This window comes from Coregonus lavaretus (genome assembly GCF_964263955.1).
Source record: "Coregonus lavaretus genome assembly, contig: HAP1_SCAFFOLD_235, whole genome shotgun sequence".
In the NCBI taxonomy this organism is placed as follows: Eukaryota; Metazoa; Chordata; class Actinopteri; order Salmoniformes; family Salmonidae; genus Coregonus; species Coregonus lavaretus.
In genome coordinates, this window is record NW_028161059.1 from 297,969 (window position 1) to 312,418 (window position 14,450).

At 49.2% G+C, this 14,450-nt stretch overlaps 1 protein-coding gene across 1 annotated transcript in view; it reads left to right on the plus strand.

Moving 5' to 3' along the window:
• The window catches only part of LOC311121138 (formin-2-like), a gene marked incomplete at both ends in the record, with an annotated part of 282,930 nt that overhangs the window by 263,326 nt on the left and 5,154 nt on the right, over positions 1-14,450 (plus strand). Inside the window, 2 exons of the mRNA XM_084195663.1 lie at positions 7,020-7,071; positions 8,568-8,717. Of these exons, the coding sequence (XP_084051789.1) occupies positions 7,020-7,071; positions 8,568-8,717 (202 nt within the window). The remainder of the gene's footprint in view (positions 1-7,019; positions 7,072-8,567; positions 8,718-14,450) is intronic.

Sequence of the window (14,450 nt, forward strand, 5' to 3'; positions counted from 1 at the left end):
TGCTGAAACATGAGGTGATGGTGGCAGATGAATGGCACGACAATGGGTCTCAGGATCTCGTCACGGTATCTCAGCGCATTCAAATTGCCATCGATAAAATGCAATTGTGTTCGTTGTCCGTAGCTTATGCCTGCCCATACCATAACCCCAACGCCACCATGGGGCACTCTGTTCACAATGTTGACATCAGCAAACCGCTCGCCAACACGATACATGCTGTCTGCCATCTGCCCGGGTACAGTTGAAACCGTGATTCATCCGTGAAGAGCACACTTCTCATGCGTGCCAGTGGCCATCGAAGGTGAGCATTTGCCCGCTGAAGTTGGTTACGACGCCTAACTGCAGTCAGGTCAAGACCCTGGTGGAGACGGTGTCTGACAGTTTGTGCAGAAATTCTTCGGTTGTGCCAACCCACGGTTTCGTCAGCTGTCCGGTTGGCTGGTCTCAGACGATCCCGCAAGTGAAGAAGCAGTTTTAAGTTCCTTGGCGTCTACATGGACCAACACCACCACCCAGTCTTGTGAAGAGGGCGCAACAGCGTCTCTACTTCCTAAGGTGGATGAAGAAATGTGGCATGCCACCCCGTGTCCTCTCCAAATACTACCACCCCGTGTCCTCTCCAAATACTACCACCCCGTGTCCTCTCCAAATACTACCACCCCGTGTCCTCTCCAAATACTACCACCCCGTGTCCTCTCCAAATACTACCACCCCGTGTCCTCTCCAGATACTACCACCCCGTGTCCTCTCCAAATACTACCACCCCGTGTCCTCTCCAAATACTACCACCCCGTGTCCTCTCCAGATACTACCACCCCGTGTCCTCTCCAAATACTACCACCCCGTGTCCTCTCCAAATACTACCACCCCGTGTCCTCTCCAGATACTACCACCCTGTGTCCTCTCCAAATACTACCACCCCGTGTCCTCTCCAAATACTACCACCCCGTGTCCTCTCCAGATACTACCACCCCGTGTCCTCTCCAAATACTACCACCCCGTGTCCTCTCCAGATACTACCACCCCGTGTCCTCTCCAAATACTACCACCCCGTGTCCTCTCCAAATACTACCACCCCGTGTCCTCTCCAAACACTACCACCCCGTGTCCTCTCCAAATACTACCACCCCGTGTCCTCTCCAAATACTACCACCCCGTGTCCTCTCCAAATACTACCACCCCGTGTCCTCTCCAGATACTACCACCCCGTGTCCTCTCCAAATACTACCACCCCGTGTCCTCTCCAAATACTACCACCCCGTGTCCTCTCCAGATACTACCACCCCGTGTCCTCTCCAAATACTATCACCCCGTGTCCTCTCCAAACACTACCACCCCGTGTCCTCTCCAAATACTACCACCCCGTGTCCTCTCCAAACACTACCACCCCGTGTCCTCTCCAAACACTACCACCCCGTGTCCTCTCCAAATACTACCACCCTGTGTCCTCTCCAAATACTACCACCCCGTGTCCTCTCCAGATACTACCGCTGCACCGTTGAGAGCGTCTTGACCAGTTGCATCACGGCCTGGTACGGGAAATTCTCCGTCCACGACTGCAAGGTTCTCCAGCTGGTGGTGAAGACGGCCCAGTACATCACTGGGACCGTTCTCCCACCCATCCAGGACATCACTGGGACCGTGCTCCCACCCATCCAGGACATCACTGGGACCGTGCTCCCACCCATCCAGGACATCACTGGGACCGTGCTCCCACCCATCCAGGACATCTACTCCAAACGGTGCCTGAGGGAAGGCCCGCAGAATCCTCAAGGACCCCCAGACACCCTCCAGCCACAACCCCCAGACACCCTCCAGCCACGTGCTGTTCTCGCCCTTATTGTCGGGCAGACGGTATCGTAGCATGAGGTCTGATACCAACCGGCTCAGAGACAGTTTCTATCTACAAGCCATCAGACGGTATCGTAGCATGAGGTCTGATACCAACCGGCTCAGAGACAGTTTCTATCTACAAGCCATCAGACTGTTGAACACTTCAACTTTATGTTTGAATTCTTATTGTTGCATTATCGAAGGAACCTGCAGTAAGCGTTTGGTTGGATGGTGTATACCATGTATCCCACACAACCAATAAAACTTCAGGCCGACCCGCCCGCTCTCGGTGAACCTCCAGTTTCATTACAATACGTGTCAATACACGAAATGCACACCTTCCACGTGACGTACTGTACTTTTTGGAAGAGTGTAGTTTGTCTTGGGTAACAGGAGTTGATATGTACTGTACTAGACTAGAACAGTGTAAAATGAGCAAGACCGTTCAAAATAAGATCTGGGGAAAGAGTTCATCCTGTTTCTGTTTTGAATCCTATCTAACAAAAATAGAAACGCAACATGCAACAACAATTTCAAAGATTTTACTGAGTTACAGTTCATATAAGAAAATCACATGACTGGGCAGGGGCACAGCCATAGGTGGGCCTGGGAGGGCATAGGCCCACCCACTGGGGAGCCAGGCCCAGCCAATCAGAATGAGTTTTTCCCCACAAAAGGGCATTATTACAGACAGAAATACTCCTCAGGGACCCCCCCCCCCCCCCCAGTTGAAAGCAAATCATTGAGCAGCAATTTCATTGAGCAGTAATTTCACCTATTGAGAGGCATTATAAATCAAAGTGACTCTTGCTTCCTGCTTGATTGTCGTGGCCGACCATTCAGGGCTCAGAGCTGTCGTGGCCTGGTTACGGTTATCTGGTTGTGATTAGCCCGGACCAGTAAGAACCCAGGGGGCCACTTAAAGGAAAACTCCACCCAAAAACTATCTTTTGGTTTTTGTTTCATTAGTCCATTGTTGACATAGTCCCAAAATGTTTTGCTTGCCAGCACTCAAGTTTTCAAGATATGTAACTTTCAAAAATCACTCCTCACCACTTACGGAAATCATCCCTGTATGATGCATTTTGCGTCATTTGCGAATGCATTTTGCATCATATAATGCTGCGTTTTGCATCATATGAAGCTAAATGCATTATACAGGGATGATTTCTGTGTTTTGAAAGTTATATACCTTAACTTGAGTGCTGACAAGCAAAACATTTTGGGACTATGCCAACAAAGATTAGTTTTTTGTGTGGAGTTTTCCCTTTAACATGGTGGATAACGCCTCATGACCCTTGAAGTTACATCCACCATGAGATTTTGGTAACCTTCCATGGCCGTTCATCTTTGTCTGTGACCCATGAGGACCTCAGGGACTGGGATGTCAGGCTTTAATCCCTGAGCTGGCTGCACAGGCCAGAGGCTTGGGGATCAGTCTGTCTGCCTGGAGGTCTGAGATGTCAGGGTCCCCCTCCCCCCCATCCCCTCCCCCCCCCATCCCCTCCCCCCCCCCCCCCCCCATCCCCTCCCCCATCCCCCTCTCACTCCGAGAACCACACTGCTGCAGGCTGTTGGGTCACTCCCCAAGTCCCTTCAGTCAGACATGAGGAGCTTCACGGTGGAATTTCTCTCTTTACCCCACAACTGGGATCAATTTGTCAGAAAGCACCCAGGGCACTGACCCCTGATACCCCAAAGAGACCCCACTGCAACCCCTACTGCCCCCCGAAGGAGACCCTACTTCCCCAGATCGCCCACTACCAGAGACACCGGTCCCATGACTGATTGCACTCTAACCTACAGTTATTCAGTAACTTCCAACCGGGTCGTAGGCTATGATCTGTGACAGCACCCACGCACTTTACATTCACATGGGAATCTAAATGGTTGCTTTGTCTAGAAGGGAGGTAAAGGTTGTCTTGGCGCCGGTCTCCCTGACTGAGAGGTTGTCTTGGCGCCGGTCTCCCTGACTGAGAGGTTGTCTTGGAGCCGGTCTCCCTGACTGAGAGGTTGTCTTGGCGCCGGTCTCCCATTACTGAGAGGTTGTCTTGGCGCCGGTCTCCCATTACTGAGAGGTTGTCTTGGAGCCGGTCTCCCTGACTGAGAGGTTGTCTTGGAGCCGGTCTCCCTGACTGAGAGGTTGTCTTGGAGCCGGTCTCCCTGACTGAGAGGTTGTCTTGGAGCCGGTCTCCCTGACTGAGAGGTTGTCTTGGAGCCGGTCTCCCTGACTGAGAGGTTGTCTTGGAGCCGGTCTCCCTGACTGAGAGGTTGTCTTGGAGCCGGTCTCCCTGACTGAGAGGTTGTCTTGGAGCCGGTCTCCCTGACTGAGAGGTTGTCTTGGAGCCGGTCTCCCTGACTGAGAGGTTGTCTTGGAGCCGGTCTCCCTGACTGAGAGGTTGTCTTGGAGCCGGTCTCCCTGACTGAGAGGTTGTCTTGGAGCCGGTCTCCCTGGTAAAGGTTGTCTTGGAGCAGGTCTCCCTGGTAAAGGTTGTCTTGGAGCCGGTCTCCCTGACTGAGAGGTTGTCTTGGACCTGCAAAATCGGCAGTGTATCAAATACTTGTTCTCCCCACTGAAAATCACATTGTAGGATTTTTAATGAATTTATTTGCAAATTATGGTGGAAAATAAGTATTTGGTCACTTACAAACAAGCAAGATTTCTGGCTCTCACAGACCTGTAACTTCTTCTTTAAGAGGCTCCTCTGTCCTCCACTCAATACCTGTAATTAATGGCACCTGTTTGAACTTGTTATCAGTATAAAAGACACCTGTCCACAACCTCAAACAGTCACACTCCAAACTCCACTATGGCCAAGACCAAAGAGCTGTCAAAGGACACCAGAAACAAAATTATAGACCTGCACCAGGCTGGGAAGACTGAATCTGCAATAGGTAAGCAGCTTGGTTTGAAGAAATCAACTGTGGGAGCAATTATTAGGAAATGGAAGACATACAAGACACCTGATAATCTCCCTCGATCTGGGGCTCCACGCAAGATCTCACCCCGTGGGGTCAAAATGATCACAATAACGGTGAGCAAAAATCCCAGAACAACACAGGGGGACCTAGAGAATGACATGCAGAGAGCTGGGACCAAAGTAACAAAGCCTACCATCAGTAACACACTACGCCACCAGGGACTCAAATCCTGCAGTGCCAGACATGTCCCCCTGCTTAAGCCAGTACATGTCCAGGCCCGTCTGAAGTTTGCTAGAGTGCATTTGGATGATCCAGAAGAGGATTGGGAGAATGTCATATGGTCAGATGAAACCAAAATAGAACTTTTTGGTAAAAACTCAACTCGTCATGTTTGGAGGACAAAGAATGCTGAGTTGCATCCAAAGAACACCATACCTACTGTGAAGCATGGGGGTGGAAACATCATGCTTTGGGGCTGTTTTTCTGCAAAGGGACCAGGACGACTGATCCGTGTAAAGGAAAGAATGAATGGGGCCATGTATCGTGAGATTTTGAGTGAAAACCTCCTTCCATCAGCAAGGGCATTGAAGATGAAACGTGGCTGGGTCTTTCAGCATGACAATGATCCCAAACACACCGCCCGGGCAACGAAGGAGTGGGTTCGTAAGAAGCATTTCAAGGTCCTGGAGTGGCCTAGCCAGTCTCCAGATCTCAACCCCATAGAAAATCTTTGGAGGGAGTTGAAAGTCTGTGTTGCCCAGCGACAGCCCCAAAACATCACTGCTCTAGAGGAGATCTGCATGGAGGAATGGGCCAAAATACCAGCAACAGTGTGTGAAAACCTTGTGAAGACTTACAGAAAACGTTTGACCTGTGTCATTGCCAACAAAGGGTATATAACAAAGTATTGAGAAACCTTTGTTATTGACCAAATACTTATTTTCCACCATAATTTGCAAATAAATTCATTAAAAATCCTACAATGTGATTTTCTGGATTTTTTTCCTCATTTTGTCTGTCATAGTTGACGTGTACCTATGACGAAAATTACAGGCCTCTCATCTTTTTAAGTGGGAGAACTTGCACAATTGGTGGCTGACTAAATACTTTTTTCCCCCACTGTATATATGTGTGTGTATGTATATATATACACACACACACACAGTGGGGAGAACAAGTATTTGATACACTGCCGATTTTGCAGGTTTTCCTACTTACAAAGCATGTAGATGTCTGTAATTTTTATCAACAAAAATCCAGAAAATCACATTGTATGATTTTTAAGTAATTAATTTGCATTTTATTGCATGACATAAGTATTTGATACATCAGAAAAGCAGAACTTAATACACTCGGGAGGCTTTTTGCAGAGAATTTTGCAGTACGTCCAACAGGCCACATCCGGCTTCTTCACCTGCGGGATCGTCTGAGATCAGCCACCCGGACAGCTGATGAAACTGAGGAGTATTTCTGTCTGTAATAAAGCCCTTTTGTTGGGAAACACTCATTTTGATTGGCTGGGCCTGGCTCCCCAGTGGGTGGGCCTATGCCCTCCCAGGCCCACCCATGGCTGCGCCCCTGCCCAGTCATGTGAAATCCATAGATTTGAGTATAATGAATTTATTTCATTATATGAACTCTAACTCAGTGAAATCGTTAAATTCGTTGCATGTTGCATATCTTTTTTTTGTTCAGTGTACATACACATTTAAACACACACACACACACACACACACACACACATACACACACACACACACACACACACACATACACACACACACACACACACACACACATTGCACATACAGTCGTGGTCAAAAATTTTGAGAATGACACAAATATTGGTCTTCACAAAGTTTTGACCACGGCTGTACACACTGCCGCCATGCCAAAAGAGCCCTTTGCAAGGTACGGCTCTACTGATAACACTAGGCTGTCCTGAGACCTGTCAACTATTAACCAACTACTACCCTCACTGAGCGACGAGGCTGTCCTGAGACCTGTCAACTATTAACCAACTACTACCCTCACTGAGCGACAAGGCTGTCCTGAGACCTGTCAACTATTAACCAACTACTACCCTCACTGAGCGACGAGGCTGTCCTGAGACCTGTCAACTATTAACCAACTACTGCCCTCACTGAGCGACGAGGCTGTCCTGAGACCTGTCAACTATTAACCAACTACTGCCCTCACTGAGTGACGAGGCTGTCCTACTTATAATAACCACTCTGTTGTCTTTCATGTTTTCTCTCTTGCAGCTAAATCTGACCTGGAGGTCCAGGAGAAGCAGCTCAGTGACACTCACAAGATGTAAGGAACGGTTTCAATGCAGTCATAACATGCATACCTACCGCGTTCTGCATCTAGGAGTACCACACAGTACATTGTTGAGTTTAAAATATATTTACAAATTCAATACCCACCGGGCAATGGTTGAATTAACGTTGTTTCCACGTCATTTCAATGAAATAACCAACGTAGAGTAGACGTTGAATTGACGTCTATGCCCATTGGGTAGCAATTAAGTTCACTACTAACCACGTTTCCATCCACAGTTTTTTTTTTTTTATGCGAGTGAAGTCATACCGTATAAAAAAAACATCTCGACCGCTGTGATGGAAATAGGAAGTTTCAGTACAATTTTATAAATGCGGACAGATAATTTGTTCGGGATCTATTTTTGTCTGTAAAAATTATTATGCGAGACATGGTGGTGGAAACACCTTTATGCGCAAATATTGATATAATAACATATCAAAGAAAACTTGGAGTCACGCGATGACATGGTGTGTGGTCCTCCCACTACGACTCAGGAAACCATGCAGTTTATCAGGCTACAGATTAAATAAGTTATCATGAACTTCACAGGGTGGTGAAAGGGCACGGTGATGCTCCTTTCCAATAAATATCCAGGGTCGTCTTCTGGTGACATGATGATCGATACTTGGCTGCCGTTTAACAAATACAAAGATTATCTCTCTTATCCATAACAATCTCATGATGTAGACTAACCTACCTGCACAGCCTACCCTTACTGTATCTGCCAGCGGTTGGCTGGAGCGCACGTGCCAAGATCAGATTAGGCACATTTGCTATTTAATGCAACAGTTTTTGTGACAAAACTATCGGTGTTGTTGAAAATGGAATGGAAACACATAAAAAAAAAAAAAATGTATTCCGTACACAAACTTCAGCGAAAAAGTTAATTTTTTTGCGCGCTGCGTCATCACGAACTGATTTTTATCCGCAACAAGTCTGTTTTGGCGGAAACCCACCACTGGCGCGTATTTTCTCAATGCGGATGACTGAATATTCACATGAAACTCTATCTCCAATTGGATGGACACCTAGCTATAAATACCAACTCAGATTTTCAACATCAAACAGACTTGGGTACCTACTTGTCTGTATGTCGATGTTACCCTGCATCTATGGGCTCTGACACGTAGACGAAAAACATTAAGTCATCTAATCGAGCTAGAATAGAATCAAATAACCATCGCCAGAAAATATGGCTCTAATTCCTTTTTGTGTTTTTTTTTCTTCTGAGTTTAAGCAAACAGTGTTGTCGTCCAGCAAGCATAGCAGCATAGTTATGATTGAGAGTTTGGAATAAAGTCGAGTTTTTACCTAGTAAAGCTCTATATTTTGGGGAAAACCTTTTTTTAATGAATACCTCATTTGAATTATGAAATATCACAGTCTTTTTCCCATTGTAGTACAGTTCCAAAACACGTTCTATATATTTTTATTCTGTACCGTCCGTCTGCATTGGCATTACATAATTGTGTTTTGTTGTGTTGTAGATTCTTGGAGTTAACCGTGTTCTACCAGGTGAAGGCTAAGATGGGAGAGAAGGAGGTTTCCCCCAACACCTTCTTCTCTGTGTGGCACGACTTCTCCTCCGACTTTAAAGACCTGTGGAAGAAGGAGAACAAGATGATCCTACAGGAAAGGTACCAACCAGTCATGTATATCTTTCAACAACCTAGTGTTTTAAATTAGATTATGAGTTTATTATGTACAGGTAAGTATGTAAGAATTGAAGACTGTGCTTCGTCTCACTGAAACTCATTGAAGACCGGTGGTTACTTTCCAGGAATCAGAAATGCGTCAAGGAACGTTACAGATAAATGTGTTTTCCCAGAGATTTATAGGGCTTTATACTGTTTGCACATCAAGAAGTGTATTTATCTTCTAAGAGGTTGATTTCTTCTACTCTCTCACCACTGCTGGCTCGTCTACCAGCTTGACTCCGCTAGGTCTTTAAATGTGGTGAAAACAGACTCTGTATCTATGGACAGACTTGTTTTGGAGTAGCTGATCTAATGTACCGTTAACCTCAAATACCTGAGCATGCCATACCTCCGTCTGTCTATCCCTTCCGTCTCTCAACCCCTACATCCCCATCCTCTATATCCCCTCTATCCCCTACATCCCCTCTATCTCCTACATCCCCTACATCTCCTCTATCTCCTACATCCCCTCTATCCCCTACATCCCCATCCTCTATCTCCTACATCCCCATCCTCTATCTCCTACATCCCCATCCTCTATCTCCTACATCCCCTCTATCTCCCCCATCCCCTCTATCTCCCACATCCCCTCTATCTCCCCCATCCCCTCTATCTCCCCCATCCCCTCTATCTCCCCCATCCCCTCTATCTCCCACATCCCCTCTATCCCCTACATCCCCTCTATCTCCTACATCCCCTCTATCCCCTACATCCCCATCCTCTATCTCCTACATCCCCATCCTCTATCTCCTACATCCCCATCCTCTATCTCCTACATCCCCTCTATCCCCTACATCCCCTCTATCTCCTACATCCCCTCTATCTCCCACATCCCCTCTATCTCCTACATCCCCTCTATCTCCTACATCCCCTCTATCTCCTACATCCCCTCTATCCCCTACATCCCCTCTATCTCCCACATCCCCTCTATCCCCTACATCCCCTACATCCCCTCTATCTCCTACATCCCCTACATCCCCTCTATCTCCTACATCCCCTCTATCTCCTACATCCCCTCTATCCCCTACATCCCCTCTATCTCCTACATCCCCTCTATCTCCTACATCCCCTCTATCCCCTACATCCCCTCTATCTCCTACATCCCCTCTATCCCCTACATCCCCTCTATCCCCTACATCCCCTCTATCTCCTACATCCCCTCTATCTCCTACATCCCCTCTATCTCCTACATCCCCTCTATCTCCTACATCCCCTCTATCCCCTACATCCCCTCTATCTCCTACATCCCCTCTATCTCCTACATCCCCTCTATCCCCTACATCCCCTCTATCTCCTACATCCCCTCTATCTCCTACATCCCCTCTATCCCCTACATCCCCTCTATCTCCTACATCCCCTCTATCCCCTCTATCCCCTCCATCACTAGCTAGGAAGGATCTGGTCAGAGGGGTCCATCACTAGCTAGGAAGGATCTGGTCAGAGGGGTCCATCACTAGCTAGGAAGGATCTGGTCAGAGGGGTCCATCACTAGCTAGGAAGGATCTGGTCAGAGGAGTCCATCACTAGCTAGGAAGGATCTGGTCAGAGGGGTCCATCACTAGCTAGGAAGGATCTGGTCAGAGGGGTCCATCACTAGCTAGGAAGGATCTGGTCAGAGGAGTCCATCACTAGCTAGGAAGGATCTGGTCAGAGGGGTCCATCACTAGCTAGGAAGGATCTGGTCAGAGGAGGCCATCACTAGCTAGGAAGGATCTGGTCAGAGGGGTCCATCACTAGCTAGGAAGGATCTGGTCAGAGGGGTCCATCACTAGCTAGGAAGGATCTGGTCAGAGGGGTCCATCACTAGCTAGGAAGGATCTGGTCAGAGGGGTCCATCACTAGCTAGGAAGGATCTGGTCAGAGGGGTCCATCACTAGCTAGGAAGGATCTGGTCAGAGGAGTCCATCACTAGCTAGGAAGGATCTGGTCAGAGGGGTCCATCACTAGCTAGGAAGGATCTGGTCAGAGGGGTCCATCACTAGCTAGGAAGGATCTGGTCAGAGGGGTCCATCACTAGCTAGGAAGGATCTGGTCAGAGGGGTCCATCACTAGCTAGGAAGGATCTGGTCAGAGGGGTCCATCACTAGCTAGGAAGGATCTGGTCAGAGGGGTCCATCACTAGCTAGGAAGGATCTGGTCAGAGGGGTCCATCACTAGCTAGGAAGGATCTGGTCAGAGGGGTCCATCACTAGCTAGGAAGGATCTGGTCAGAGGGGTCCATCACTAGCTAGGAAGGATCTGGTCAGAGGGGTCCATCACTAGCTAGGAAGGATCTGGTCAGAGGGGTCCATCACTAGCTAGGAAGGATCTGGTCAGAGGGGTCCATCACTAGCTAGGAAGGATCTGGTCAGAGGGGTCCATCACTAGCTAGGAAGGATCTGGTCAGAGGGGTCCATCACTAGCTAGGAAGGATCTGGTCAGAGGGGTCCATCACTAGCTAGGAAGGATCTGGTCAGAGGGGTCCATCACTAGCTAGGAAGGATCTGGTCAGAGGGGTCCATCACTAGCTAGGAAGGATCTGGTCAGAGGGGTCCATCACTAGCTAGGAAGGATCTGGTCAGAGGGGTCCATCACTAGCTAGGAAGGATCTGGTCAGAGGGGTCCATCACTAGCTAGGAAGGATCTGGTCAGAGGAGTCCATCACTAGCTAGGAAGGATCTGGTCAGAGGGGTCCATCACTAGCTAGGAAGGATCTGGTCAGAGGGGTCCATCACTAGCTAGGAAGGATCTGGTCAGAGGAGTCCATCACTAGCTAGGAAGGATCTGGTCAGAGGGGTCCATCACTAGCTAGGAAGGAGGTCTTGTTTTGTATTAGTAAGTGATCTAACAGAGCCAGTATTAGGAGGTTGTGTGTGTGTGTGTGTGTGTCCTATTCTGTTCTATTAGTATTCTATCACTGTCGTTACACCAGTCTTTCAACCACAATCTCCCATAACATGCCCCATATGTATAATATTAGATTATATCTGTCTCATTAAAATGCATTGAAATAGCAGGCAAACCTGTCACTGAACCACATCTATGTATTCAACCTCAATAATTAAAAGACTACTAGGCATACGTCCCAAATGGCACCCTATTCCCTATATAGTGCACTACTTTTGACCAAGTGCCCTTAGGGAGTAGGATGCTGTTTGGGACACAGCCTAGACTGGTCCGGTTAGCTTCCAGTGGTTCGATGAGGTTTCCTGATAATACAGAGTCAACAAACTAAAAATTAGCCAGGACCCCCGAGCACAGATGAGGGGTACTGTTTGTTAGATTATACATTTCAAACCACCAACCACCAAAGGACCAGGGATCACACACACATCTCTCTGTCTGGATCCGGTACGATAATATATAGTTTATCGCTCTCTCTGGATCTGGTATGATAATGTATAGTTTTTGTCTCTGGATCTGGTACGATAATATATAGTTTGTCTCTCTGTCTGGAGCCGGTACGGTACTGTATAGTTTCAGGTTACCCTGAATGCATAGAGAACGGTACGGCTCAGCGGAACAAGAGGTGGTGTGTGTGTCTGTGTGTTACACTGCGGTGCCCCCTGAGAGACATACAGGTCTGTTACCCTGTGGTGCCCCCTGAGAGACATACAGGTCTGTTACCCTGCGGTGCCCCCTGAGAGACATACAGGTCTGGTACCCCCTGAGAGACATACAGGTCTGTTACCCTGTGGTGCCCCCTGAGAGACATACAGGTCTGTTACCCTGCGGTGCCCCCTGAGAGACATACAGGTCTGTTACCCTGCGGTGCCCCCTGAGAGACATACAGGTCTGTTACCCTGTGGTGCCCCCTGAGAGACATACAGGTCTGTTACCCTGCGGTGCCCCCTGAGAGACATACAGGTCTGTTACCCCCTGAGAGACATACAGGTCTGTTACCCCCTGAGAGACATACAGGTCTGTTACCCTGCGGTGCCCCCTGAGAGACATACAGGTCTGTTACCCTGCGGTGCCCCCTGAGAGACATACAGGTCTGTTACCCTGCGGTGCCCCCTGAGAGACATACAGGTCTGTTACCCCCTGAGAGACATACAGGTCTGTTACCCTGCGGTGCCCCCTGGGAGACATACAGGTCTGTTACCCCCTGGGAGACATACAGGTCTGTTACCCCCTGAGAGACATACAGGTCTGTTACCCTGCGGTGCCCCCTGAGAGACATACAGGTCTGTTACCCCCTGAGAGACATACAGGTCTGTTACCCGCTGAGAGACATACAGGTCTGTTACCCCCTGAGAGACATACAGGTCTGTTACCCCCTGAGAGACATACAGGTCTGTTACCCTGCGGTGCCCCCTGAGAGACATACAGGTCTGTTACCCTGCGGTGCCCCCTGAGAGACATACAGGTCTGTTACCCTGCGGTGCCCTGTGAGAGACATACAGGTCTGTTACCCCCTGAGAGACATACAGGTCTGTTACCCTGCGGTGCCCCCTGAGAGACATACAGGTCTGTTACCCCCTGAGAGACATACAGGTCTGTTACCCCCTGAGAGACATACAGGTCTGTTACCCCCTGAGAGACATACAGGTCTGTTACCCTGCGGTGCCCCCTGAGAGACATACAGGTCTGTTACCCTGCGGTGCCCCCTGAGAGACATACAGGTCTGTTACCCTGCGGTGCCCCCTGAGAGACATACAGGTCTGTTACACTGCAGTGCCCCCTGAGAGACATACAGGTCTGTTACCCCCTGAGAGACATACAGGTCTGTTACCCTGCGGTGCCCCCTGAGAGACATACAGGTCTGTTACCCTGCGGTGCCCCCATGGAGACATACAGGTCTGTTACCCCCTGAGAGACATACAGGTCTGTTACCCTGCGGTGCCCCCTGAGAGACATACAGGTCTGTTACCCTGCGGTGCCCCCTGAGAGACATACAGGTCTGTTACCCTGTGGTGCCCCCTGAGAGACATACAGGTCTGTTACCCTGCGGTGCCCCGTGAGAGACATACAGGTCTGTTACCCCCTGAGAGACATACAGGTCTGTTACCCTGTGGTGCCCCCTGAGAGACATACAGGTCTGTTACCCCCTGAGAGACATACAGGTCTGTTACCCTGCGGTGCCCCCTGAGGGACATACAGGTCTGTTACCCTGCGGTGCCCCCTGAGAGACATACAGGTCTGTTACCCTGCGGTGCCCCCTGAGAGACATACAGGTCTGTTACCCTGCGGTGCCCCCTGAGAGACATACAGGTCTGTTACCCTGCGGTGCCCCCTGAGAGACATACAGGTCTGTTACCCCCTGAGAGACATACAGGTCTGTTACCCTGCGGTGCCCCCTGAGGGACATACAGGTCTGTTACCCTGCGGTGCCCCCTGAGAGACATACAGGTCTGTTACCCTGCGGTGCCCCCTGAGAGACATACAGGTCTGTTACCCTGTGGTGCCCCCTGAGAGACATACAGGTCTGTTACCCTGCGGTGCCCCCTGAGAGACATACAGGTCTGTTACCCCCTGAGAGACATACAGGTCTGTTACCCTGCGGTGCCCCCTGAGAGACATACAGGTCTGTTACCCTGCGGTGCCCCCTGAGAGACATACAGGTCTGTTACCCCCTGAGAGACATACAGGTCTGTTACCCCCTGAGAGACATACAGGTCTGTTACCCCCTGAGAGACATACAGGTCTGTTACCCTGCGGTGCCCCCTGAGAGACATACAGGTCTGTTACCCT